General features: G+C 38.7%; 1 protein-coding gene across 5 annotated transcripts in view; it reads left to right on the top strand.

Moving 5' to 3' along the window:
- Positions 1-4,421: 4,421 nt before the first annotated feature.
- The window catches only part of maptb (microtubule-associated protein tau b), a 36,457-nt gene continuing 14,629 nt past the window's right edge, over positions 4,422-26,249 (top strand). For 2 of the 5 annotated variants that reach the window (XM_079631030.1, XM_079631033.1), the window contains exons 1-2: positions 7,675-7,801; positions 22,895-23,080. In XM_079631030.1, coding sequence (XP_079487156.1) covers positions 22,912-23,080 — 169 coding nt within the window. In that variant the 5' untranslated portion in view covers positions 7,675-7,801; positions 22,895-22,911. Of the gene's footprint in view, positions 4,481-4,575; positions 4,661-6,428; positions 6,527-7,674; positions 7,802-22,894; positions 23,081-26,249 lie in introns of those variants that run through there. The other 3 variants (XM_079631029.1, XM_079631031.1, XM_079631032.1) reach the window with 3 other exon arrangements.

The following is a 26,249-nucleotide window of genomic DNA, read 5'->3' on the forward strand; positions in this document are numbered from 1 at the left end:
CTAGTTTTTTTATTTATTTGTGTTGCAGGCCAAACGAGCGCAAACCCTTTCCTAGGTTGCCATTTTACAACCAATCCATTTATTTCATTAGGCTACAGATCTTTTCACATGAAATTATGCCATTGATTTTTATGTGTCAGAGCTCACACTCACAAAGTCTAAAAAATAAACAAACATCAAAATTAAAATTGACCTCACCCCAACCGCCTCTGATGAAACTTCACCTTTTCAAGACAGCTGCAGAGAACTCGGAATGTGTAGATTAATTTCCTTTTAAAAATGGATTACAGCAACAGCTGGAAAGTGAAAAGTCTATGAAACAGACTCTCACCAGTGTCAGTGTGAATTAAAGATTTACAAAGCCAGGATAAACGACTAGAGGAAATTCACATTACATGTGTAAAAATTGTAATGGTTTCTGGGAAAGCACATTTCTTAGATCCTCTTGATTTGATTCTTGCTTTTTGGTTGAAGCCCTTTGGTAAATGCTTTTAAATGTGGCATCATTGATGTGATGTGGATGCATTAAACCAAATTATACCATGGTCTATCCACGCACCTGCCAAGGGTAGACCAGAGGCGGGCCAAGACAAGCTGCAGAGTGCTTGGGGGGCCTTTAGATAGGACCGCACAGGGTTATAATCCATCCCTAGTCTGAATACTCGATTCTGATTGGCTGATTGGCTGGAAGGTGTGCATTGAAACCATTAAATGCACAAGTAGTTCCAAATCAGTTTATTTGCCATTAAGACACACATAAACATTCAGGAGCACAGAACTAGTTGTCAATGCTGCCCTGTGACTAGCTTCACTGAAACAATACATTATAGAACTTAGCAAGGGGGTGGTGGTAACATTACTGTTTTTAAAGTAATTAAACTCACAGCTAGTAGAGACACTGCACAGACGCAGGCAATTCTCTCTCTCTCTCTCTCTCTCTCTCTCTCTCTCTCTCTCTCTCTCTCTCTCTCTCTCTCTCTCTCTCTCTCTCTCTCTCTCTCTCTCTCTCTCTCTCTACAGCTAGCCGTACATTAATCCTCTGGGGTCAGTTCGATTTTTTAAAGAAATTCTTTTCAGCAAAGGATGTAGCTATTGATAAAAAGTGACAGTAAAGACTTTCATTGTTACCAAAAATTATATTTCAAATAAACCTGTTCTATTCAATTTTTATCACGGTTTACACAAAAATATTAAGCAGCTCAACATTTTTCAGTTTTCAACATTCTGCACATAATAATAAATGTTTCTTGGGAAAATTCAGCTTTGATATCATTGCTAGCAAGTTTCATGGGAATACTTGTATTACTTTGTATTTGATTCTACCAGAATGATCATACTGGTTTTCAGCAGATGCTCACCCAGCTTACAGGGAATGTTATTACAATGTTGTGCTAACATTTTGGAAAAGGTTCTCTGAAAGTTATGGACAAATATCTGTTTTAAACAAGAGAGCATGTCCAAGGTGTGATTCGATACACATGAAAGTAGTGCCATTATAAGGAAATAACATCTGACCACTGGATGCCTCGATTGACCAATCAGAATCAGGTAGTCTCTTCAAGAGTGGCTAGGTGAATATAATGAAGAACAGTTTGTCTGTACACACACTTGGTTATGTTACAGGCAGCTTATTCTCACGGATTAGTGATGGACATGTGTGGGTCCACAGCTGACAAGTGTTAACTTACAGACCAGAACAGCTCTCCATTCAAAGGCTATTGTATTTTCCCTGTGTCCTTGTGGCTCATGGCAACGGAGATACCGTCATTTGTGTCCCTTATTGTTGGGCTGTGGGACGCAAGCATCTCCTTTGATTTTTCAACACGATGCATAAATATCATGTATTTGCTTCAGCTGTCTCGATTGAGAAACACTGAGGCAGGGCAGGTCATTGTGTTACTGACACATGGAGAGGGAAGACACACAAAACACAATCTATAAACAGCAGTATAAGAAGGGATTCTTCTCTGTATCACTGTGAAGATTTGCATGCCAAATATACCTACAGCTGCTGCCAGAAATAATCTGCTAATTCCTGTTCGTTTCCAGGATACCTTTAAAATCACAGTTGGAATAACAATGTTAAATTAATTTGGTCAGACTGGGGCTGATTCAAAAATTTGGAAGAAACCGTACAACACCTTAAAACATCAACCTGCACCCTTGACGTTCTACCCACATCTTTCTTCAAAAGCGTGTTAAACTCTTTAGAAGCAGATCTCCTAGAAGTGGTAAATGCCTCGCTTCTCTCTGGGAGTTTTCCAAACTCCCTGAAAACTGCAGTTGTCAAACCCCTCCTGAAAAAGAGCAATCTGGATAAGACTATATTAAGCAACTATAGACCGATCTCAAATCTTCCTTTCATTGGCAAGATCATTGAAAAAGTTGTCTTCAATCAGCTGAACAAATTCTTAAGCTCAAATGGATACTTTGACAATTTTCAATCTGGTTTCCGATCACATCACAGCACAGAGACAGCGCTCATAAAGATAATAAACGATATTCCCTTAAATACTGATACAGGCGCCACTCCTATTCAACCTGTTCATGCTCCCAATGAGCCAAATAATGAGAAAGAACCAAATTGCGTACCACAGCTATGCAGACGATACACAGATCTGCTTAGCCCAATCGCCTAAGGATTACAGCCCCATTGACTCCCTGTTTCAATGCATTGATGAAAGTAAACAGTTGGATGTCATGTGTGTTGTCTACATAAACTGTTATTACAAGAACTGAACACTAGAGGGAGATAGAGAAGGGCGATTGATCAGTGTAGATACAAGAAAGACTGTGAGATGTACATGTGAGTTCGATCTGGATTAAAGAGTGAGCATCTAATAATTATTGTGCCATCGCATCATTTATTGTTTTGTAAAATTAAGTAACAATACAACAATGTGCCAAAACTTTCTTCAGTTAAACAAAGACAAAACTGAAGTCATTGTGTTTGGAAACAAAGATGAAGTTCTCAAGGTGAATGCATACCTTCACTCTAGAGGTCAAACAACTAAAAATCAAGTCAGAAATGGGTGTGTCTCTAGAGTCAGACCTTAGCTTCAGTAGTCATGTCAAAGCAATAACTAAATCAGCATACTATCATCTGAAAAATATTGCAAGAATTAGATGCTTTGTTTCCAGTCAAGACTTAGAGAAACTTGTGCATGCTTTCATCACCAGCAGGGTGGATTACTGTAATGGACTCCTCACTGGCCTTCCCAAAAAGACCATAAGCCAGTTGCAGCTCGTACAGAACGCTGCCGCCAGGATCCTGAGCAGAACCAGAAAATATGAACATATCACACCAGTCCTCAGGTCTTGCTCCCAGTTACATTTAGGATTGATTTTAAGGTATTATTGCTGGTTTATAAATCATTTAATGGCCTGGGACCTCAGTACATTGCAGATATGCTCACTGAATATAAACCCAACAGATCACTCAGATCATTAGGATCACATCAGCTAGAAATACCAAGGGTTCACTCAAAGCACGGCGAGTCCGCTTTTAGCTACTATGGCAGCCGCAGCTGGAAGCAGCTTCCAGAAGAGATCAGGTGTGCTCCTACAGTAGCCACATTCAAATCCAGACTCAAAACACATCTGTTTAGCTTTGCATTTAGTGAATTGCCACTGATTGCAATTGAACATTGCCACTGTTCGTCCGACTGTTTGTACTGTATTTTATTTTATTATTTTATTCTAAACTGTTTTAATTATTCTTATTTCTTTTGATTAATTTAATTTCTTCTATGTAAAGGACTTTGAATTACCATTGTGTATGAAATGTACTATATAAATAAACTTGCCTTGCCTTACTAGTATAAAAATATGACGATATAACAATATTTTATTTCAGTTTTAATTTAAGAGGGGTTTGGTCTACAGTAAGTAAAACTAACACAGGCATTGTTAGATCAAACAAAGTGTTAATATGTATTTTATTTCTCTTTAGACCAATGTGCATTCATTAATATCAAATCAAGTAATGTTATTAAAGTCAGATTTTTACTGAATTACAAAAATCAATTAGGCTAAAACCCTTTCTGAGAAAGTTCACGTAAGCAGTCACATTGACAGGGCTGAGACGCCATCTAATGGTCAGAAGTGTTTGTGACAGCCAGACTTTATCATCTAAGAACCATCATTTGAAACATTAAAGGTTGATGTATCAAAACATTTTTAAATAAAATAAAGAGAGGTTTAAAAATCCAACGCAGGAAGACAAGTCAATACAACAAACATTATCAGGCCATTAGTGCTGTCTCTCTCATAGACACACCTCAAAATGTAAGAAAAATGCCTACTCATTCTCAAGTGGGCTGGTTGCTGAGCAACTCCCACCCAAGCCCAACCTCAACCAAGAGCTCTATTGGCTGTCAGACGAGCATCTCACACATCTGAAGAACACAACGACACTGACAGCATCAACAGTATAGCTCTTTTTCATATTCTGTATAGTTAATTCTGTCAGTTTTTGCAAGTAAGAGATTAAGATTACTTGCTAAGCAATAGGAAGGAGGAGAATTTACAATACATTTGATATTGCAATTTCTGTCTTTTGGGGGGAAACACCAGCAGGTTGTGCAGCGGTTAAACAGAGGATTTCTTAAAGACACAAGGACTGTTTATGTGAAGGTGTCCAGGTGAAGGACTTGGCTTGGTATGTAACTCTGGAGAATATGGTGGAATTTGGGGGAGCAGATGGTGTAGTGTGTGTGTGTGTGTGTGTGCGTGCGTGTGTGTGTGTGTGCGTGCGTGCGTGCGTGCGTGTGTCATGCATGTTTGTTTAAGAACAGACTGTGAAAATATATGGGACTTGTTCATATAAAACATACTGTTTATAAACAGAAATGGAGCTTAATTAATATTACGATTGTGCTGCGTTATGCAGTGAATAAGCTAAAATCTGGCACAGTGCACAGTCAAACAGACCCAAAACGTTTAATGGAGAACAGTTCAAAATAACCGAAGAACTAATGTTTTAGACAAATTCCAGGAAGAAAAAATGTAAGCATTATTCTTTTTTTGTCTATAGTCACAAACATTTAAAATATACACTAATGTGCAAAAGTTTTAGGTATGTTAGTATTTAAAAAAAAAAAAAATGGTTTTAAGTCAGTAATTTATATTTTTTGCTGTAGTGTCTCAGTAGAAAATATCAGTTTACATTTCCAAACATTAATTTTGCCATGAATTGTAATAATGATTTCTGTATGCATAAGGAGACTGACTGAAGAAACAGAAAACAAGACAGACTAAATCCAGAAGAACTGTGGCAAACGTCTTCAAGACGCTTCCTGGAAAGCAACAGTATTGTGAAAGGTATTAGGCACTTGTGTAAAAATGCTGCAAAGTGAGGATACTTTCAACAATAATGTCATGAATAGGTTTTATTTATCAATTTATTTCTATTAACTAAATCAAATCAATATTTGGTGTGACCACCCTTTGCGTTTAAAACAGTTTTTGCCCTCGGTACACTTGATCATAGTTTTTCAGGTAGCTTCAGGTAAGTTTCTTCAAGTGTCTTGGAGACGTTGCCGCAGTTCTTCTAGATTTAGCCTGTCTCCGTTTTTTTTATGTTTCTTCATGAAATAACTGATCGACTCTGTGATGGTGAGATCAGATCTCCGTGTGAAGGACATCGGCTGTTGTCTTGTCAGACTCCTTGTGCATACAAAAATTTCACTGGATTTTTACAATTAAAGGAAAAAATTAATGTTTTGAAATGTAAACTGCATTTCCTATTGAAACACTACAGCAAAAGCCATAAATAACTGGCTTAAAACCACATGAAAATACTAGTGTGCTTAAGACTTTTGCACAGTAGCCTATATAACTTGATTTACTATTTGTTTAGCAAAGGCGCTTGCATCCTTTAAGCTACCTTATATCCTTTAGGGACCTATGGAAAGAAAGCAAGAGCATAAACAGACAAATATTGATCACTCAGCATATATTTTCAAATATGAGCTTTGGAATGGCCTCGTCTGGCCTTTATGACCACATTTAAGTGTAATCACATCAGCAAATTTTAACTTAACTAAAAAGTTTTGGACAAAATCATGATTGTAAACTGAGGTCTGGGAACTTCCAGGGAGCTACTAAGGGAGCTATAAGGGAGGCCCCCCAGTATATAAAGGTCATTATATATTTAAATATATCGAAGCATTTACAGCATTTAAGGCATCAAAAAGTTTGAAGTTGTTTTAGTCATCAATAGGTTTGAAAACCCTTGCTTTTACAGAAAGAAAGCCTCTGACCATAAATATAATGATATTTCTGTTCTAATGTCGATTCGAATGCAGACACCGTCAAATAAGATACAATAAAATACACAGCATTCGGTTGTGTGTAAATACCATAGAAATGTCAGCTTCGAGCTATGGTTTATCCTGACTGACATCATTCTCGCTCTTGCTCTCTAGCGCCATCCTCCCTTTGCAGGACGCGGAAGGATTTGTCAGGGTTTGCTCACTGGCTGACTGCTGCAGTTGGACAGACAATAACTCAGTGTGCCACAGAGGTAAGTCAACCCGGTTTACAAACTCAAAGACTTGTATTTAATAGCGATTCATTATTAATCAAGTAATGATCTAGGTTCATAAACCTTACCACAGTTTTTATCGCTGCAACCAGTGTATTGGTTTTAGGATGTTAGTCAATCCGACTGTTGGGTGTGTGACAGACATGGGCCCGCTTTTCTTCCTAGACTGATTGTTTTTAAAGGAACACTATAGGCTACATGTAATTTCACTGAGATTGCATCGATAAGGAAGTGCACACATATCTGATTGCTTTCTTTATTTATTTGCATCTACCGGTAGCAACTTATTTTCATGGATGCAAAATATGGACAATAATAATTTATTTTAATTTAAAGAATAATACATTCCACTTTATTTGTCTTTTTTGAATGACGTGCGTCGCATTGTAGAAATCTCGAGGCATTGTGGCGATTCACGCATGCAATGCTTCACGTGCACGCGGTTCGCCGGTGTGGAAAACCCTAGAAGTATGAGACATGATGGAACATAATGTGGCTCACACCGGTGTGTTAAGTCAGTCTGGATGAAAGGTGCCAGGGTTTTCTAGAGATCTTTTGTGGCCATAACCATTGCCAAATCGATAATCGGGGTTTTGCGGCTTTTGCGCTCGGACCTGATCCGTCTGAAAGCGATAAACGCACTCGACGTGCTGGTGCTGATCCTCCGGTGTAAAGGGATTTTCGCAGTTAGCTCCGTGATGAAAATGGTGCTGATGTTGCGTGTGTATGGTTTGTCATGGTTTCTATAGAATCTGCAAGAATCCCTTATCTGTAAATTTAAACTGATTTTAAAGCGCATATGAAAGCACCCCCTTTTATTCCTACGAGAACACCGCTTATTAGATGCTGACCTTACATTTGTAACATCACATGGAGCTTATGTCTGGGCGACTCTGCAAATACAAGTCTTTCGAATAATAATAATAAAACATTTTATAGTGTGTGACATTACACAAAAATACTTTTTCTAGGTTAATGGAAAACCTGGATCGCAACATTTAATACATTTTCTCTGTTCTATTATGTTTTACTTCAGTTTACAATGAATAAATGATTAAACATTAAAAACAACCTTTTTTTTTCATTTTTATAATTTGTATGGATGGATGAGGATTTTCAAGGCAGCGGACACACCTTGCTCCCCCGCCCTCCCCGTCTCTCTCTCTCTCTCTTTCTCTCTCTGGCTCGCGCTCTCTATCACATCACGGCCGTTGCTCTGCCACACTCTCATCATCCGCGCCCATTGTTCGCATCGTAAGTACTCTCTTTTTTTTAAATAAACATTATAATTTTGAAAAGCTTTACGGTAGCGTTTGGAACGTAACGGTCGAAATTCACGTCTGCATCTTCTTCAGCACTTCCTCCCCCACGCCCATCTCTGCCGAACACGCGGTGTCTGTCTTTAGCCAAACGACACTGTCGCTTTCATTTTATATCCTAATATTTAAAGATTACGAAATAACATATGCGGGTGGTATTTCACCATGTCTTTATAGTGGAGTTGGTATTCTGTCTGTATTCTGTTTCAGAAAAAAAAAATATTGGAAGAATATCTTGGGGTTGTTTTAGCTTCATAAGAACCAAAAGGAACAGCAGGGATGAGCTAAAAGAATTGAGGAGAATATTAACCTCTTAAAGAAAGGTCCTCTTGACCAGTTTTGAACAAATTTAGAAAACACAATATTCCAGTAAATCTGACAAACATTCTTTCAAATTCTAGGTCAACTCACTTTTTGTAGTTAATACTCCTCAGGTCCTAGATTTAGGATGTAATTTGCAGTCTGCGGTCTACAGAATAAAAGCAAAAAAAGTAAAATTTTAAAAGTCTAGATGGAGGGGGTTGCTTTTGCATACAAAAATACAGATGCAAAATTTGCCATTGAAGACTACAACTACAAACATCTTCGTCAGTATTATTTTGTCAGTAGCTATTGAGACACAGAGATGGAACATTTGGTAAATCTGATTCAGTTTACAGACCATGCACTGAAGTGTGTGTTTCTCCTGCCGGACAGCCGCCTGTTACTCGCTTCAGTTTTACACTGTTGATCTTTTTATAATTTAGAACAGAGGAGGATGGACTCAGTTCAAACTGCATTTCTCGTTTAATTAAAATTCATGCAACTTGTGGCCCTCTAGAGGTTAAAAAACAAACGGCATGCATTTTGCAGAAGAACATTGTTTTGGTTGTGCTTGGGCATCTGTGTGACTGCGGATGAATATGGTTATCCTGCTCAGAAAACATTCACTACTGCTCTTAAGAGATATAACCAGTTTAGATGGAAATGATCTCAAGCTGACTAACTGAAGACATTACTGTAGCTTTACCTTTTAATGGAGATGGTAATTCCCTGAAAATAAATTCCAGCACAGCGACAACCATGAAATGACTCTCACAATAGATAATGCTTTACAAAATACCCTACTCACCTGTTGAGTAACAAAAACGCATCTCCATGTTGCTTTTCGAACATTTCAAATCATTTCAATTTCATATCAACCCTTCAAATATTGTCAAATTTTGACTTGTAAAAGCGTGAATTAAATTAGAGTATATAGTGATAGACTACGTTTCATAGTATACTTGTTAGAGGGTCTCCACAAGGGGGATGTGAGCATTAGGGACCACTCTGATTTGATTAGAAGAGCCATTATCGCCCAATCAGATCTCAGGAACTTCCGGGGATAAAATATATGCATCTGGAGTTGCTCATTGTTGGCTACAACATATGACAATCCAGATTCAACATGTTTTTGCAGCTTGAAGACAGTGAGACAGTGTCTCTCTGGTCTGGTAGGCCAGGCACTGCAGTCCTGAACTCCCTGATGCACCATGGCAACAGATGACTAACTTCCTGTGTGCAGTGGCTGGAGATCACACACACACACACACACACACACACACACACACACACACACACACACACACACACACACACACACACACACACACACACACACACACACACACACACACACACACACACACACACACACACACACACACACACACACACACACACACACACACACACACACACACACACACACACACACACACACTTCATAGAGTTAATACATCTTGTATTCTCTATATTGAAGCCAGTTGAATAGTTAGAATGTCTGTGCCTCACAGCTATCTGCATCCGCACACATTTTGTTGCTGGATGTATATCATCAGATTGACATTTTCCTCTTCATGCCAGCATCTGTACGACACGTTCACGTAAATGCCAACCGTCCTTTCTGGGGACTGAATATTTTCTTATGCTAAGTGGATCATCCTGTTATCGGCAGCAATTTCATCTGGCAGCATGACCATTATTTCGGCCAGAGTCGGCGCACACAAACACACACTGACTACTCTGCCAGTCGGTTAATTTAATGTCCAGATTCAGTTCAGTGAGGTGTGATCTGAACTCTTGAGGAGAGTCTGGGCTGCGGGTCCAGAAACCACATGGCAGATGGGAAGGTTCAGTCTTTCGGTTAATTCAAGGACATCTCTGCTGTTTGAGCAGTGTGGTCACCACAGCTCTGTATATGCAGAGATGAGGTTTAATGCATTCTTGCAGTGATGATACATGTTATTTATATTCTCTGTTAGAATGACTTTATTAGTCCTAATAATATCGTTATGTGCACTTTTTTTATGGTAAGATTAAATAGAATCTGCTAAATCTTGTATGATGCTTCTCTTAAAGGGATAGTTCACACAAAAAATAATTCCTATAATTTACGCACCCTTATGTCGTTTAAGGACTTTCTGCCTTCTGTGGAACTCGAAATGTAAATCTTTGAAGAATATATTGGCTACTTTGTTACATAAGGCGAGTTAGGGATCAAGATCCAAAATCACCAAAAAGCATCATGACTCATGCACTATATTCCAGATCTTCTCAAGACATAAACACTCTGCACTGTAAAAAATAATCATATTTTTTTTATTGTTGTAAATAAAACAAATATTGTTGGAGTTTGTATAATACATAATTTCAGTCTTTAAAATTTCTTGCCGTTTCTTAGTAATTATTTGTGACAAGCAAAAATGAATGAAAACTGTTTCAAAGTCATTTCTACACCATTTTTTACAGTGTATCTAAGGAACATACCAACTCTTAATTATTCATTAATTATTTATTATTCATTGTGCCATAGCCTTCGAGTGCTCGTTAGACAGCGATATACAATTTGTGAACAAATCATTGTTTTAAATTCAGTGAATCAATTGATTTGTTTAAGAATCGGACAGATCTAGTTCTCACTAACTCAATGATCCATTCCCACTGGATATCAGAGAGAAAATGAATAGTGAATAACCATTTTCCTCACACAAAGCTATCATTTGACTTAAGACATGGAATATAGTTCAAGAGTGTGGTGGACCACTTTTTTGATACGTTTATGGTGCTTTTTGTAATTCTGTAGCCCTACAGTCGGTTACTTTCATTATATTACAAAGAATAGCCAGATCCCCTGTTGTGTTTCACAGAAGAAACAAACATCTTACAACTATCCCTTTAAACATATTAACATGATTTTGGGGTGGTACAGTGATCAACTCTTAACCATTGGATTTAACTTACCAGTTGATCTTGCTGGCTGGTGCATTACTTGAGGCAATACTAAACATTTTCTTGATTAGTCCGCACCTGCCACGCACTTGAGCACGTGGAGACATGCATTCATTACCCTCACTGATCCTGCTGCCCAGTGCTGGAGCTCTGCGGGAACAGACAGAGAGAGAGAGAATTAGAAAGAAACAGACTAAAGGGTGGAGACATGAGATGGAGAGATGGCTGCACACTTCTGAAGTGATGCTGCAATCTGCGCTGTGAGCTGAGATGGACAAAACTAGGTCAGAGGCAGAGAGGCATTCAACTGTGTACGGACAGAGAAGCTAGCAGAGACCAACAACCAAAGCACAACAAACTCAATATTTACTTCTCTACAACTTGTAAAAATAGTCAAAAATTTAATACTGAGCTGCCCTCAGGAAGTAGTTTCATTTGAGTGGACTAAACTTCAGTGTGTTTTTTTTTTTTTTTTTTTTTGCTGCTGCATTGTTGCAGAGGCATTCCAGAACCATCTCCTGGGCACTTCAATTACACTGCGCACAGGGCACTTACGTAATTGGTCTGCCTGAAACACTGAGAGAGACCCGTAAATTTAGTGAACAGAACAGAAACGCTGAGCTGGAGAGGACAGTCTGGTTAATTTAACCCTCAGAGCCTATCTGGGCTGTTAAAGGGGATGAATGATAAACAAACTAGTATTTTAGTTACAGGGCAATGACCTTCCAATATAGGGCTGCATTCAGAGTAAACCAGCATAGTGAGTGGATTTAAGCACATTCACTGGTCTAAGGAATAAACACCAACGTCTAGACAATCAAAGTCCATTTGTCTTCAGTCTGTTAACCTGAACTTAACTATTATGATGTAAACCTGACATATTTTTATGTAGAGTTTCCCTTTAAGTTACTGCTAGATGGCGGTAAAGCAGTAAAATTAAAGGGATACTTCACCTCTGGAAAGATGAATGCGTATTTAAAATGGGTCATTTATGTAGTAGAAATGTGAAATTATTTTTGAATTTGGAGCCTTCTAGACTGAGAAAAGCCAGAAAATGTATTTGTGGCTCATGTGGATGACAGGCAACAACTCCCAGAATGCACTTGCTTCGCTGCCCTACGAGGCCACTCCCAAGCAACGCTTACCGGTAAGAGCGCAGTTAAACAACAAGGCTAGGCTACTAGTGAGTCTCCGTGACAAGTCTGCCCAGGATTTCGAGATCGCCAAAAATGTCCGGGATTCGGCTTTTGCGTTCTACAGTCGCAATTCATTATGTTTACTGTGGCGAGCAGCACGAGACTGACAGCCGCGGGAGAACGACGCAAGGCCGGTGGCTTGATTACTGATGAGCGGCACCTGTGAGACGCACCGGTCTCGTATCTCTCACGGAGGAGCGTTAAAACGCAAGTTAACCCATCACTTGTTTAGCGTTCATGGAAACGCTACATTCAGATTCACCAATCAGAATGAATTCAGTTAGATTGAATCAATAGGTGTGCATGTAAACAATGAATGACGCAGAAAGCAAAAGCTGAATCCCGGACATTTTGGACGATCTCGATGGCCGGACATGTCCGGGAAAAAGAGGATGGTAACCCCTACTACTCAGCTTTCTCCACAGAATAAGAACCTGTTAGCTTAGCTTCCAAATAAAAGATGGCTGACACTATTTGTACATTCTGTGAGTGAGATCCCACCCTCTATGGGCGGCTTGAAAACATGTGGATCTAGCGCCTTCTACTGGCTGTAGTTTTTAGCCTCTGACCAAAAAAGCCTCCGATGACGCAAAATGACGATTTTTGTGTCATCAGAAGATTTTTTACAGACAAAAAATACATAAATCTCTTGTCTCAGGGGGATATGAAGGAGGGAAACACGTTAATTTGAAAATATGACCGATTTTCTACTGATACAAAGCTTAATGCAAAATCATGAAGTATCCCTTTAAATCAAACACACTGTATTGTGCATCCCTACGAAAATAATAATAATGTTGCGCAAGACTTGATTGGATAGTGATGGGTGATCTCTATATGACAGGTTGTTGGAGGAGAAGATATGAAAAATAAGAGAGCTTTGGGATGTCAGTCCATAAAGTCTTCAGGACAGGCAAGATATTATATTTTACAAGATTACAAGGGTTTTTCTTTGGAATAACAGGACCAGATTAACAGTTCACAATAAAACCAGGAATATTTATTAAGAAATAAATGATGTAGGGTAAAGCTTTATGTTGACCTTAAGGAAAACTTCAATGTACCGGTATTAGTGGCTTGGATATAGACAGGTAATGTGAGACCAGTGGCGTAACGAGTCAACACCGGGCCCTTAAGCAGGATTATCAAGGCGGGCCCCCCTACTACAACACGTGATGACGCTACACGCACACACACAAAAAAAAAAAAATGGTGACGGCGCACCATAACACATTGTTACTGTTACTGTCACTGCTATATACACATAGGCCTAAGTCCAAATACATAAAAAATATGCTCACTTACATTATAGCTGCATTTTCCGGGCTTTCCTCTGTGCGAAGCTGTCAGGTCTATTACCTATGATCACGCGCGTGAACTCGACAATTGACTACTTTGGACTTCGACCGAAAACAGGAACTACAGGTATTTGCGCTGGCTGATATAACATCATTTTTATTCATATCTTTCACATCTACTGCAGTCAGATTCACTCGTGTTCACTCTGAAGGAATCACTCAACATGGCTGGGCACTTGTATGACACATCAAGGATGATAAGAGAAATAAAAGCAGGTTTAAAATTAGACCCCATTCAAGTCGCAAATTTTAAAAAGAGGATAACACGGTGTAGGCAACACAGATTTCTGTCGTTGTTCTCTGTATTGACAGCACTCCAAATTTACTAAAAATTGAGCTCGTTAAAATTGACCGGAGTTCTCCTTTAAGATCCAGATAGCGCGCACGGGCATTCTCAATTGACAGCAAGTCCAGAGAGACGACTCTGTCCCATTGAGCTCCTGAGATAGCTTTTTATCAGTTTCAGTTTAGAAAAAGAACGCTCTGACAAAAAATTTGACGACTCCATATCTGTCTCAAGTTCACCGGTTTTTACTGTTTTGCACGCAATGCGCATGTTCACCCGGGGATTCCCCAGTCCCAATTCGAAACAAATTACACCAAATTCATCATTGTTCGTTTCAAACATGTATTTAATGATCAGTCAAATATGTTGTTGTCATTATTTATTCAAATCAATAAGCAAAAAAATAAAATGCGATCAGACTAAGTAGTAAAATGCGATAGGGGGATCCAGTCACGCGGGCGGGCCCCTGATTGGTCCGGGCCCGTAAGCAACCGCTTACCCTGCTTACCGATAGTTACGCCCCTGTGTGAGACTACAAATGGATAGATTACAAATAATGAATTTTAAAGCCACAAGGGGCTAACATAGCAGGCTAATCCTCATATTAAGACATCAACCTTTATTATGCAGGAAAAATCCAGATTCTTAGTGCTAGAAAAGCTGGTACATGGATTATGAACCTTCTGAGGGATCAACCTAGGGAAATTATGATGAATTTATTGCGTATTCACCATATTGACTGGATTGGTTGTCGTCGTAGAAGCAAGAAATGTCTTTGAGAGCATGATGGATCTTCATATCTTTACTCACCAGGTTTTCTTCTGTTTGTTGTTTAATATAGTTTTTTAAGATGGCCGCTCTATTGATTTCTCCTTTTATTGTATCAGCTGGGATATGTAAACGTCTGCAGTTTCTTCACACATTCTCTAGGCCAGCAGGACGTTTGCCTCATTTTCTCCCCTTGCTAAGGGCTGTACATTTACTGGCAGAGCCTAATTACAGAAACACAGACATGAGGTTACACGAGGTTATGGATCGCCATGTTATCAAGTTGAGGCACACACCTAACTCCTGGTATCTGGTGTGCGGGGTTTGACAGATGGCCATTTTTCCAATTGAATGAGCTAAAGTCGAGTCAGTTTAGCAGAAAAACGGCCAATCCTACTCACCAGGACCACTGACAGGTTACATTGCGTCACGTTTAATACGCATCACTGGATCAATGCCATGCCATATGAAAAACTGGTCACTGGTTCTTAAATATATGATGCTTTTGTCGACGTTTATGCCTCATATTAGCATCCGATCATAAGAGGACAGCGTTAAACTTGTCCTTTTTTTGGAAAAGGCTGCCTATATAATATATTTATATATATATATATATATATATATATATATATATATATATATATATATATATATATATATATACACATACACACACATTAAATTATGAGAATAATATTGACTATACCACCAATGTGAAAAAAGGTCTTCCAATACAATATTGGCATATCCAGTGATTATTTCATCCTCAAATTCACCTTTTGCTCTTGACCTGTGTTTAGAAGCATAGTTTCTTGTTTCTATGACATGGGTACTTTAATACAAATCTAATAAATTATTACCTTGAGCAAAATAAGCAAGCTGACATTTAGTATAATCTGTATATTCAATTTCAAATGTATACAAATGTCATTTACCTCTTTTGGTTACTCAAGAGATTTAAATCAGCATTTTTGATGAGTGCGCATGTGCGTACGTGTTCTAGTACACAAGAACGAGCCTATGATTGAATCTGGAAAAGAAAGCAAAATAACTGAGAAAAATTAGTTATTACTCCACCATCTGCGTGACATCATTAACCAACGTGGTTGAATGAAAAATTTGCGACGATACGATTTTAGGAAACAGTCGTGACCAGCTAAGTTGATTTCTTCAACGATGCATCGTACTATGGTAGTTAAGCAGCGAGTTACGTCATTGTACGGGAAATGCACCTCTGGTTTAGATTTTGTTTCTGGATTGGTAAATAAAAACCCTGTGCAGCATTTGACCAGGATCTTGTGTAATGTAAGTCAGCCAATCTACATGGTGATATATTCACTCACAAAACTTTTGTGGTCTCCCACAAAAGTATTGTTGTCCCCTGATAAAACATTTTCTTTCTCTCACAAAATGAAAGTGTTCCCCTGAGAAACTTTTGCTCGCAAAAAAGCACTATAATATAGTTTTCCCTCCAACCACATACTATTTCCATCACAAAAGCTTTACAAGCAAACACAACGTTTTTTTGGCTAAACAGAAACGTTTTGCGAGAAAACGCAAGATCTTTTAAACAATTAACACCCCCCCCCCCATCTATTTTTTATATACCATTGCCATGTCCGTTTAGAGCTAGTCATTGTTATCAGATTACAGCTAACCAAACTCAGAAGGTCATCAGACGGTCAGTGAGTGGACTGTAGGTGTGTCTCTAGTGGTCTAGTGGCTACATGGATACAGTTTGTCGATGAACACGACCTCAAGAAACCTTTCAGATCTGTCGTGCTGCAGGATCATTTAGCACAGTGTGCTCAGGCAAAATAACATGTGATCTGATGAGAGAGGACAGGGCTCAGTGCAGTGAAAATACCCACGATTCTCTAGTCCTCTAGATGTGATGGCAGCCCATTGCACTGTTGTGGCAAAATCAGTAAAAGTCCCTCTAGAAATCTGCTGTATCATACAGTTGCAGGCTCTGTCTGTGTGTGTCTGTCACTCTTTCTTTCCTCTTGCCTGCAGTTCCATTATCCTTTCATCCCCGAAGTGCTCTCTTTCTCTGTCCTCCTCCCTCTTTTTCTCGCTCGTTGAATTCTTTCCTCCTGCTTGTTTCGTCTTTGTTTCTCTCTCCTTTTTCGCCTACTAGCTCTTGTCCTTTCAGCTCAGAAACCCTCACACATTCCCTCTCTGTCTCTCTCTGTTTTGTCTTCCTCATCCCTCGCTCTCCTCTGCTCGCTTTTTACTGTATAGGGTTGAAAGGCTCAGCAATAAAAAAAAAATACCCCGGCTGGTCAATAATTCAGATTTGTACCTTCTCTGCAAAAAGTTTCAGTAGCCCCAACAATTATGTATTTTATGAAGTGTTTCAAATGTGGTGTGAAATAGTGTATAACATATAGAGAATAAAATTAGTATAAAATATGTGGCAGAAAATGTTCATGTTTTTTTTTTCTTTTTTTACAATAAATAAACAATTTAATAAAACAAATGAAAATAATATATTTAAATTTTCATATATTTTATTATAATTTAAGTTTATATAAATAATAATAGTATTTTTTTAATATAATAAACTTGCAATCATACCACCCACCCCCACCCCATTTTTTCTCTCAGTCTCAGTCTGTTTCCCTTTCATCCTCTCTTTTTTGCTCTCTCATTCTCTCGTGCTTTCTGCAGTAATGTGTCCTGAATATTGATGAGGTGAGAATTGGCCGTCCCTGGCTGCTGGCCAACTCCCCTGCCCACTTCAGTGCGGGCCACCCCCTTCTCAGATCAGCCACATGTAGCCAGCCATGTGTTGTCTTTTAAGAGCCCCCTGCATTCCCAAGTCTACCCTTAATAAATCCACCTTTACCATCCAGCTCATTTCAGCGTTGCCCTTTCTGCTCTGTGCCAACCCCTTAACCAGAGAGAGACATCCATCGTTTGGCAGAAAGTCGTAGGCCATAAAGGAGCATTGACATTCTGCCTGCACTGCCCAGGAGGGATCACAATCATTCAGATCAAGTGCACCCGCTAAGCACTGTGAACAGCGACTGTTGCAAATCTGACTTAAAGCCAGAGGAGACCAAATTGCATGAGCTCAAAAGGTCTGCTTCTAAAAAGAGAAAACAACATGTAATCTCAAATTGCGCTGTTTACTTTCTTAATACACATTCCTGGTCTTAATATGTTATTCATTGTCCACGTAATTCAACAGAAAAAAATCTTTTATCAAGATGTAATAGCTTTCTCCGCCAACAAAATTACTTTCTTTTTGGTTGACGTCATCAATCCCTCTTGTTCTTCAGCCCCATCTGGTGCCCACTTTCCAAAGTTGATTCCCTATGGATAAAATCAAGTGTTGACTTGATGGCAATTGACATGCTTTTTATAACCATGGGTTCATAGCCTTCTAGCAAACACTGAATCACACATCAAGTAAACACATTTTCCTGCTGTCCAGACCACCAAGTGCTTTCTCAGGATATTTTATCCTAGTTGATGGCCATTTGGTGATGGTTAAGTTGGTGAGCCTGCACAGCCATTTTGTTTTCCTCCAAAACTTGGTTGACCAGCAGCCAGCAGGCATTGCAAGTAAAGCTTCAAAGACAGTTACAGCAAAGTCCCACCCTTGTGTCATTCTAAACTTGCAGGATTTTCTTCTGTGGATCACAAAAGGAGACAATTTAAAAAATGTTCACACTGCTCTTAAAAGTACCATGCAAATGATAAATAATTCATATGCCCCCAAGTTTGCTATAGGCCTATTTCAGCTGTGTGTGGGGAACATATATATTTTTTTATCCTTTATTCATAGAAAATCATATGGAACGATGTACTGTAAAAAGGCATTTGGCGATAGTAATGTCTTCTAACCACAATGAATTTGTAAAGTCAGCATTAAACAGATGTTGCAATCATCTTTTCTCCATATAACCTATTGAAACAGCTTCTTGAATGAGAAAAGTGTAGGGCAGGACTTGATTTTGTCTATGGGGAACTGGTTGATTTTGTCTATGGGGAACTGATTGATTTTGTCTATGGGGAACTGATTGATTTTGTCTATGGGGAACTGGTTGATTTTGTCTATGGGGAACTGATTGGATCGTTTTTGTTTGCAAACTGAGGTGGGATTGTCATCATCAGAGAAGAGATGTTATTGGGAGGGGGATGGGACAATAATATTTTTGATGAAAGATTACATTGGCACACAAATAAAGAATGGATAAAAAAAGCAGGATAAATAATTTATAATATCCTGCATGGACCAAATTAGACATCTGATCAGCATACCAATATCCTAAACACACCATCTTCTGAGGACCAGCTGCTGGGCTATCCTTTATTTTTTCCATTTTTGAGCATTTCAGCGGTTTCTCCCCAGTTTGTGTTTTACAACAAACATTTTTAGTAAATACGATCAGTGCCTATTGATGTAGCGGTGGATTCCACTGCTTATCTCGTTCTGGACTGACTGTGGTTGCAGATGGTTTCTAAGCTCTGTTTACTGATATCACAGCCCATTCTGAATAATGCATGAGGACCCTGCAGGAGTCAGGCTTGAATCTGCACCACTGCTGCCTCAGGGAAACCCAGCTTGTGTGAGTTTATTATGAAGGTGGCAGATTTCCACTGTGGTATTTTGAGAGAGATGCTTCCCAATCTTCAACACACTTGTGCAGTGGCACACTAGGGATGTGCCTGAAGCCGAATACTATGTTCGGAAAAGGAAATAAAACGGCTTTCCTAAAAGGACATGGTGATGGAAAAAATATTAAAAATATATTTTATTGCTTTTGCGTTCTCTCGCAATTATATATTTGGGTATAGGGGTGTAACAATATATCATGTCACAATATATCGCAATACAAAAATGCAACAATATGTATCGTGGATAGTGACAATCTGTATTGCGTACAAGTCACCATAAAAATTACTATGGGAATAAATTCAAGTTTACAAAGTTTTACTATATAGTGTTGAATGCCAAATGTCTTATGTTACCTGTAAAAAGTGGCCTACATTATTTTAAATATATCTAGTCAGTGACAGAGTGCAAGATTGAGGGTATCGTTACACCCCTCGCTTGGTAATTGTATTGTATATAATTTGCGGACTGCTTTTATGGCATCAATATGCGGGGTATTGTAATCGCTTTTGAATGTACGCTCATATTTTACATTCGCTTTCTAATTCATGATGTGCACGTGCGTGTATGCGTACCCTGTTAGGGAGCTGCGGTACTGACCAGATATTTTACAAGATAAGATATTTGTCAATGTATCTGTTGCGTACCAAATCCTCTGACATCGTCCTGTCAGTCATCTCTCTTTACTATCTATGCCTTTTCCATTTTCCGTGCCTTTGCGATTTTCGATTTAGGCTTTGGGAACATCCCCACTGACCTGGGGACAAAACACCCTCAGGTTCAAAGCATAAGGGAATAGTTCACCTAAAATATGAATGTTGTTCCACACCAATATGAATCTGTGGAACATGAAAGGTGTAAATTTGACAACAGTTTTCCATATTCTTTCCATGCATATACAATAAATTGGAACCAAAGCTTCCAAGTGTAAAAAGGCCACAAAAACCATAAAATGCTCCACTCGTACTTAGTCATATGGGTTTACAAATGAAAACAGATTTTTGATTTTTGGATGAACTATCCCTTTAAAAAGCCATTTTGGCTTCTGATGCAGTTCCTTCCTGCTGGTCACTGCTGACTTTAAAGATGATGTAATTGACAAATGTAAATCCACCCCTGCAGCTTTGGCACTATTTTCAGCTCCACAGCACTTCTTGCCTAAAACAACTTGGTTTTCATTATGACCCCCACATCCGAATGACCTTGCAGTGTGATCTCACAGCACAAGCAAATCATTCTGGTGTCTGATTACATACACGTGGGTCATTGAAAAAAAGGATTTATGGGATTTGACAATGTTGCATGCAAGCCATCTATTCCATTTCGACAATAATGGAATTCATGTTTATAGGCTGTGTGAAGGAGATGGATGAGAGTGTTCACTTTACTGTCTCGAGTGTGGATTTACAAATAGCTCTGCTGGGACTACATAAGTTTAATCTACTTTGTTACAAGTATAAAGCAGAACTGCTAAAAGGAAAACCACATTCTTAGTTGTAACAGGAAGCACACAACGTCAGACACACACGACACAGCACATCAGTGACCATAAGTAAAATAACAGGATACTCTTTTCTCTCGGTATTGCTTTAAGAGGAAAGGAAATCCCAGTCCCATCAATCCCTCATTCATTTAACCAACCATCTGTCACGTCTATGAACATTTCCCCGCCTAAGTAACGAACTAACTACCTGACAAACGAACTACCATCATAGTTAAATAAAGGTTACTAACAACAAACCAACCTACCAGCTAACTCATACATTAAATCTATGTAAGCTTTTGTATCATATACTGTATCAAGTTGTTTTCTTTGCTCCTACCTGAGCAACTAACTAAAACATCATAGTTTATTGTAGTTAAATAAAGGCTACTATCCAGCTAACTAACTAACTAAAACATTAGTTTATTTTAGTTAAATAGAGTTTACTAACTATCAAAGAACTAACTAACAACTACAGGGGTTGGACAATGAAACTGACCACAGTGGTTTTAGACCACATTAGTGTTGGCTCAATACCACAATTTTCGCTTCGGTACGGTCGGTACCACAATCAAATACCGTAGTATCGATACCATACTCTGAATTTCTGCGCAGGATTGCAAGTATTGCGCATAATTTTACTAATTTAGAGATGGCTCTTGAGAGATGTTTTTCTTTGCTCTCATAACCACAGTGCGCACAAATAAAGCCACCTCTCAAAGAGCTTATGCATTTTCAAATTGAGTTCCTCTTGCGCTTAAAAGGTCAAATACACACACATTTGTCAAAATGTCTGTCTTGGTGAGTATTCACATAAACCAAGTCGGTTATGTCTTAAGTGAACAAACAGTTGAGAAATAAATGCATGAGCTGAAGCTTTCATGTTATTCAAACGATACGCTCTTATGCATGTGCGTTGATTAGTGTTAAAAGTATAAGTCTAAATTAGACAGTTTCAGTGATGCACTCACCTTTTGATCTCCTAACTCCTTGTACAAGTCAGGATGGGTAAGCCACAGATGCTTGGCAAGGTTTGATGTGTTGCCTCCCAAGGCAAGCATGCAGACTGGTGTGGTAAAGTCTGTTTCACCTTTTAAACAGTTTTGTACGCAAAGTAATTCCAAATTTCACTTCAACTGCCCTTTTTATTAATTAGTTTTGGGCGTGTTGAGGGAGATTCACCTGCTTTATCCATTTTGTTCCTCTATGTTGCCACATTTGACGGTTTCGTGGCAGTTTAGGTAGCACAGTGCTACCTAGCGGTGAACTTCGGAACAGCAGAGTATCAAGTATGCAAAATCATGATATCATATGGTTTTAAATAAAATATATACCGTTATTTTCCCTGTATCGGTATACTGTGCAACCCTAACCACAATAATGTATTAGTTTGGTGTAGAGCCTCCTTTTGCTGCCAAACAGCATCAATTTGTCTTGGGAATGACAGATACAAGCCCTGCACAGTGGCGAGAAGGATTTTAAGCCATTCCTCTTCCAGAACATTGGCCATGTCTCTATGTGATGCTGGTGGAGGAAAAGGTTTTCTGACTTGCTCCTTCAAAATCCAAAATAAGAAGCTCAAATATATTTAGATCTGGTGACTGTGCAGGCCATGGAAGATGTTCAAATTGCTGTGTGTATATCGGTGCATTATCATGCTGATACATGGCACCACCTTCAGGGTATACCGTTTAAACCATTAGGTGCACATGGTCCTTCAGAATGGTTCAGTAATCCTTGGCAGTGGCGTGCCCATCAAGTTCCACCTCCATGCTTTGGGAACGCAACAGTCCTGTGCTATTGCTCTGCTAATTCAACCTTCAAACACTGCTCTTATGGAATGTAAAACCACCAGGCTGCGCATATATGGGCGTGAAACCTCCAACACTATATTGGCCAGTGTTTCAGTTTCATTGTCCAACCCCTGTATATACGTCTGTGCAAGTCTATGTACATTCATACTACTAATAATATTTTGGGGTTAAAAGGCAATGCAGCACTTATGTCACTGTGACATATTAACCTCCTGATGCTTATTTTTCTGTTTTAACTCTACAGACGGAAATCATCTCAAAATGGACCATCAGGACCACATGAATTCTGGACAGGTGGGTGACTCTCAGCACTCTCCTGGGAACAACATAGCATCTGGTGTAGCCAACATGACCATCAATGACGGACATCAACGAGACATGAAGAACGGGACAGCAGCACATATGGGACCAGGTGACGGTCCAGTGAAAGGTCTGTATAAAGAGGGAAAAAATACTGCAGGTACTGTACTATATAGAAGGAAAAAACTGAAAGTCTGAAAATCCCCTTTTTCCCCACAAAGCACAGAAGAGCTGAGTGATACTCATGGCAGTGTGTTTCTCACTTATGTCTCGTCTCATATCGAGAAACCCGACACATATGCTGACAGTGACACCCCTCAGCAATGTGTTGGTTTCAAATGTCTGTGAAGATATTCATTCATTCAGGTCAATTGGAAAATGTCATGTAGAATTTATTTGTGGGACTTTATTTTCCATTTGTTGAATGATGATAAAGATCACAATCACGAATTTAGAGTGTTCAATTTTAAGGAATCCAAAACCAGAGTCTGTCAATAGAAAAATGAACAAAAAAAATAATGTGATTTCTAGACCTGGGAAAAGTCAGAGAAATTATTATTATTATTATATCTTAATAATACATGAAAAAATTGTGGAAATATCTATATAATCTAGCTAAGCTCAAGTATTTTGTTGGCAAAAAAATGCTCTGTGTATGCATTTGCTTAAAAATACACATTTTTAAAAATCAAACAATCAAGGAAATGTATTTGTTAAAAAGTTGCGAAAACCATGCCACCATCAGATAACTGGAAGATGCATGGATAAATTATGAGATGTCTTCAAATGTTGGAAAACAAAGTTAATCTACAAATAGCTTCTATAAGACATGTGTCCTGCCTGAATTGTCTGTTCACAATAGTAAAAAAAAAAAAATTGTGCATATAACATTGATTGTAGATTAGTTATTTCTATGTTTCTTATGATGTATAGTTTATGATGTATACAGTTGGATGAGGCTCAGATGTGAGGAAATAGGTCATAGTTTATAAAAAAAAGGGTAATCTGTCTTACCTGCTCTGGATTGTTCTGGCACAACTGACAAGCTTTCAGCAAGCCCCAGGCTCCCTCATAGAACACAAACAAAAACGTCTTAGCAACCAGCAACCCAAAATTCCAGCTCAATTGTGCTGGCAGAACAGTCAGTGAAGCAGAATGCCTCTAAAATGACAAATTCGGTAAAATAAAGTTTGGAAAACAACATAACCGACTTTTAGGGGCTGTTTACACCTGGCCACTTCATGCGTGTTCTGTGATCAGATAGCTATCCGATCGTGAAAAGACCAGGTGTAAATGCCTTCCGAAATGCATTCGAGACGGATTTGAATCCGATCGCTCAAACCACTTCAGGAAGTGAGATCTGGGCCGCATTCCAGACGAAACTGGACAAGTGTAAATGCACCTAGTTGTTGAAACCACATATGTAAATTTTACTCCTCCTCAAAAATAAATGTGTGAGAGCGTGTTCTAGGCTATATGTCATGTTATAGCCAGATATATGGCGCTACTGCAGCACGCATCACCTATTCATCAAGCCAACGTGCAAACTATCGCAAATCAAAGTGAAAGTAAGTCGTAGACGCTTAACACACAATCATCTTCATTAAAAGTATCTTCATTAAAAGTTTTGCGAAAACACATTTATGTGACCAGTGTAAATAGAATCGTTTTGATAAATCAGATAGCTATCTGATCTGAGAGAACGCATGAAGTGGCCAGGTGTAAACAGGCCCTTAGAGAGTTAGTTTGCCCCTTACAAAATTATGTTTTTGGCAGTTATAGCTCTCGTCTCAAGGGCGTACTAACAGATGCATCAAGGTCCTGTTTCAGCCTTTCCCTAGAAGGCTAGAAGATTGTAAGGATCATTTTTTGCCATCTCAACCACCTCAGTCCTCTGCTGTCCAATCTAAATGTTCACCGCTGTCTCATAGAGGAGACACATGAACCAACGTCTGAAGTAAGAGCCCAAAAGCCTGTTTTAGAAGTCTCCGAAACCAAGCCCTCGTTTGATAAGTATTGAGTATGACCCTCCAATTTAAACTACAGTATACGCTCTACTTCGCTGCACTATACTGCCTGTTGCTCAGCTTTATAAGGCCGGCTCATTTTATCCCATAACTCTCTATTAAACTACTGATTCCACCATTCAATTTTGAGTTCCCAAGAAAATACTACTATATTGTACTTAAAAAAATAAAAAAAATTAATAATTGTTATTGAAATTATTAATTTAATAACTGGCACATTTTTTTGGTGATAAAAGCCAGCCTCTCATATTTCCCCCACAAATTTAGCCATTTATCATCCACACTTACTGCTTTTCCCCATTCACTATTTTTTTTATTTCTAATGGGTCCTTCCAGGCAGTTATGCAGTTCTTATATTTAATGCATAACATGAATGTTTTTTTCTCTCTCTTAAAATTCTCCCAATTGCATGTCATAAGCTTCCCACAGTCATGGAAAATCTGGGAAAAATCTGAGAATTTGAAAGTTATTTCTATGCTTGAAAATGGTATGGAAATGTAATAAAACTTCATTAAAAATACATTTCTGTGATTATGCCATGAATGGAGGCTCAGAAAGATAAATCCTCCGTTGAGCCACATTCAAATCTCAGGCCATTTTTTGTTGTCTTTTTAGAGACTGACATGCATCTGACGTACAGTACATCATTTGTAATCATAATGAAGAACAGGAAAAGTAATGAAAAAAACAGTGGTAACCTTGACACTAACATAAGAATTCATGCCTTGCTTTTGCTTTTCCAAAAAGTTCACAAAAAGTAAATCTTTTTGGACCAGCAATAAATCAGGATCCTCTCAGGAATGACCCTGCCATGCTTTTAGAAGCTTTTTGGAAACTTATTTGAGTTGATTTTTTGCTGATGTTGTGATTTGCTGATGTAAAGCAGCACTGAAAAAAATCACTGAAAGCTAATTGCATGCCTTCAAGGCTGTACAATGCAGCTGCAACAGGAAGTAATGTTCCCAAGCAACACAACTTACTCTTTAAAGGATTCAAGGCCAGTAAAAGGCCAGAATATTTGTCAAAGAGCAATTAGGCAGGTCTACTTCACCCTTCCTTTTTGCATAAGAGAATAATGTCTGTTCTGGGCAGGGCGAGTACTACTCTAAATAGTAGTGCCCAGAACATCCATTTGTTAAATGAGTAAAAAAAGAAAAGCGCTCAAACCGCTAATGGCTTAGATGCATGTACCTGTCTGATGCCATGACCTGGGCATGATATAGGATGGAAAAATCATAATATTAATTATTATTATTAAACCATAAGTAATTT

The sequence above is a fragment of the Phoxinus phoxinus genome (genome assembly GCF_949152265.1).
Source record: "Phoxinus phoxinus genome assembly, chromosome: 1".
In the NCBI taxonomy this organism is placed as follows: domain Eukaryota; kingdom Metazoa; phylum Chordata; class Actinopteri; order Cypriniformes; family Leuciscidae; genus Phoxinus; species Phoxinus phoxinus.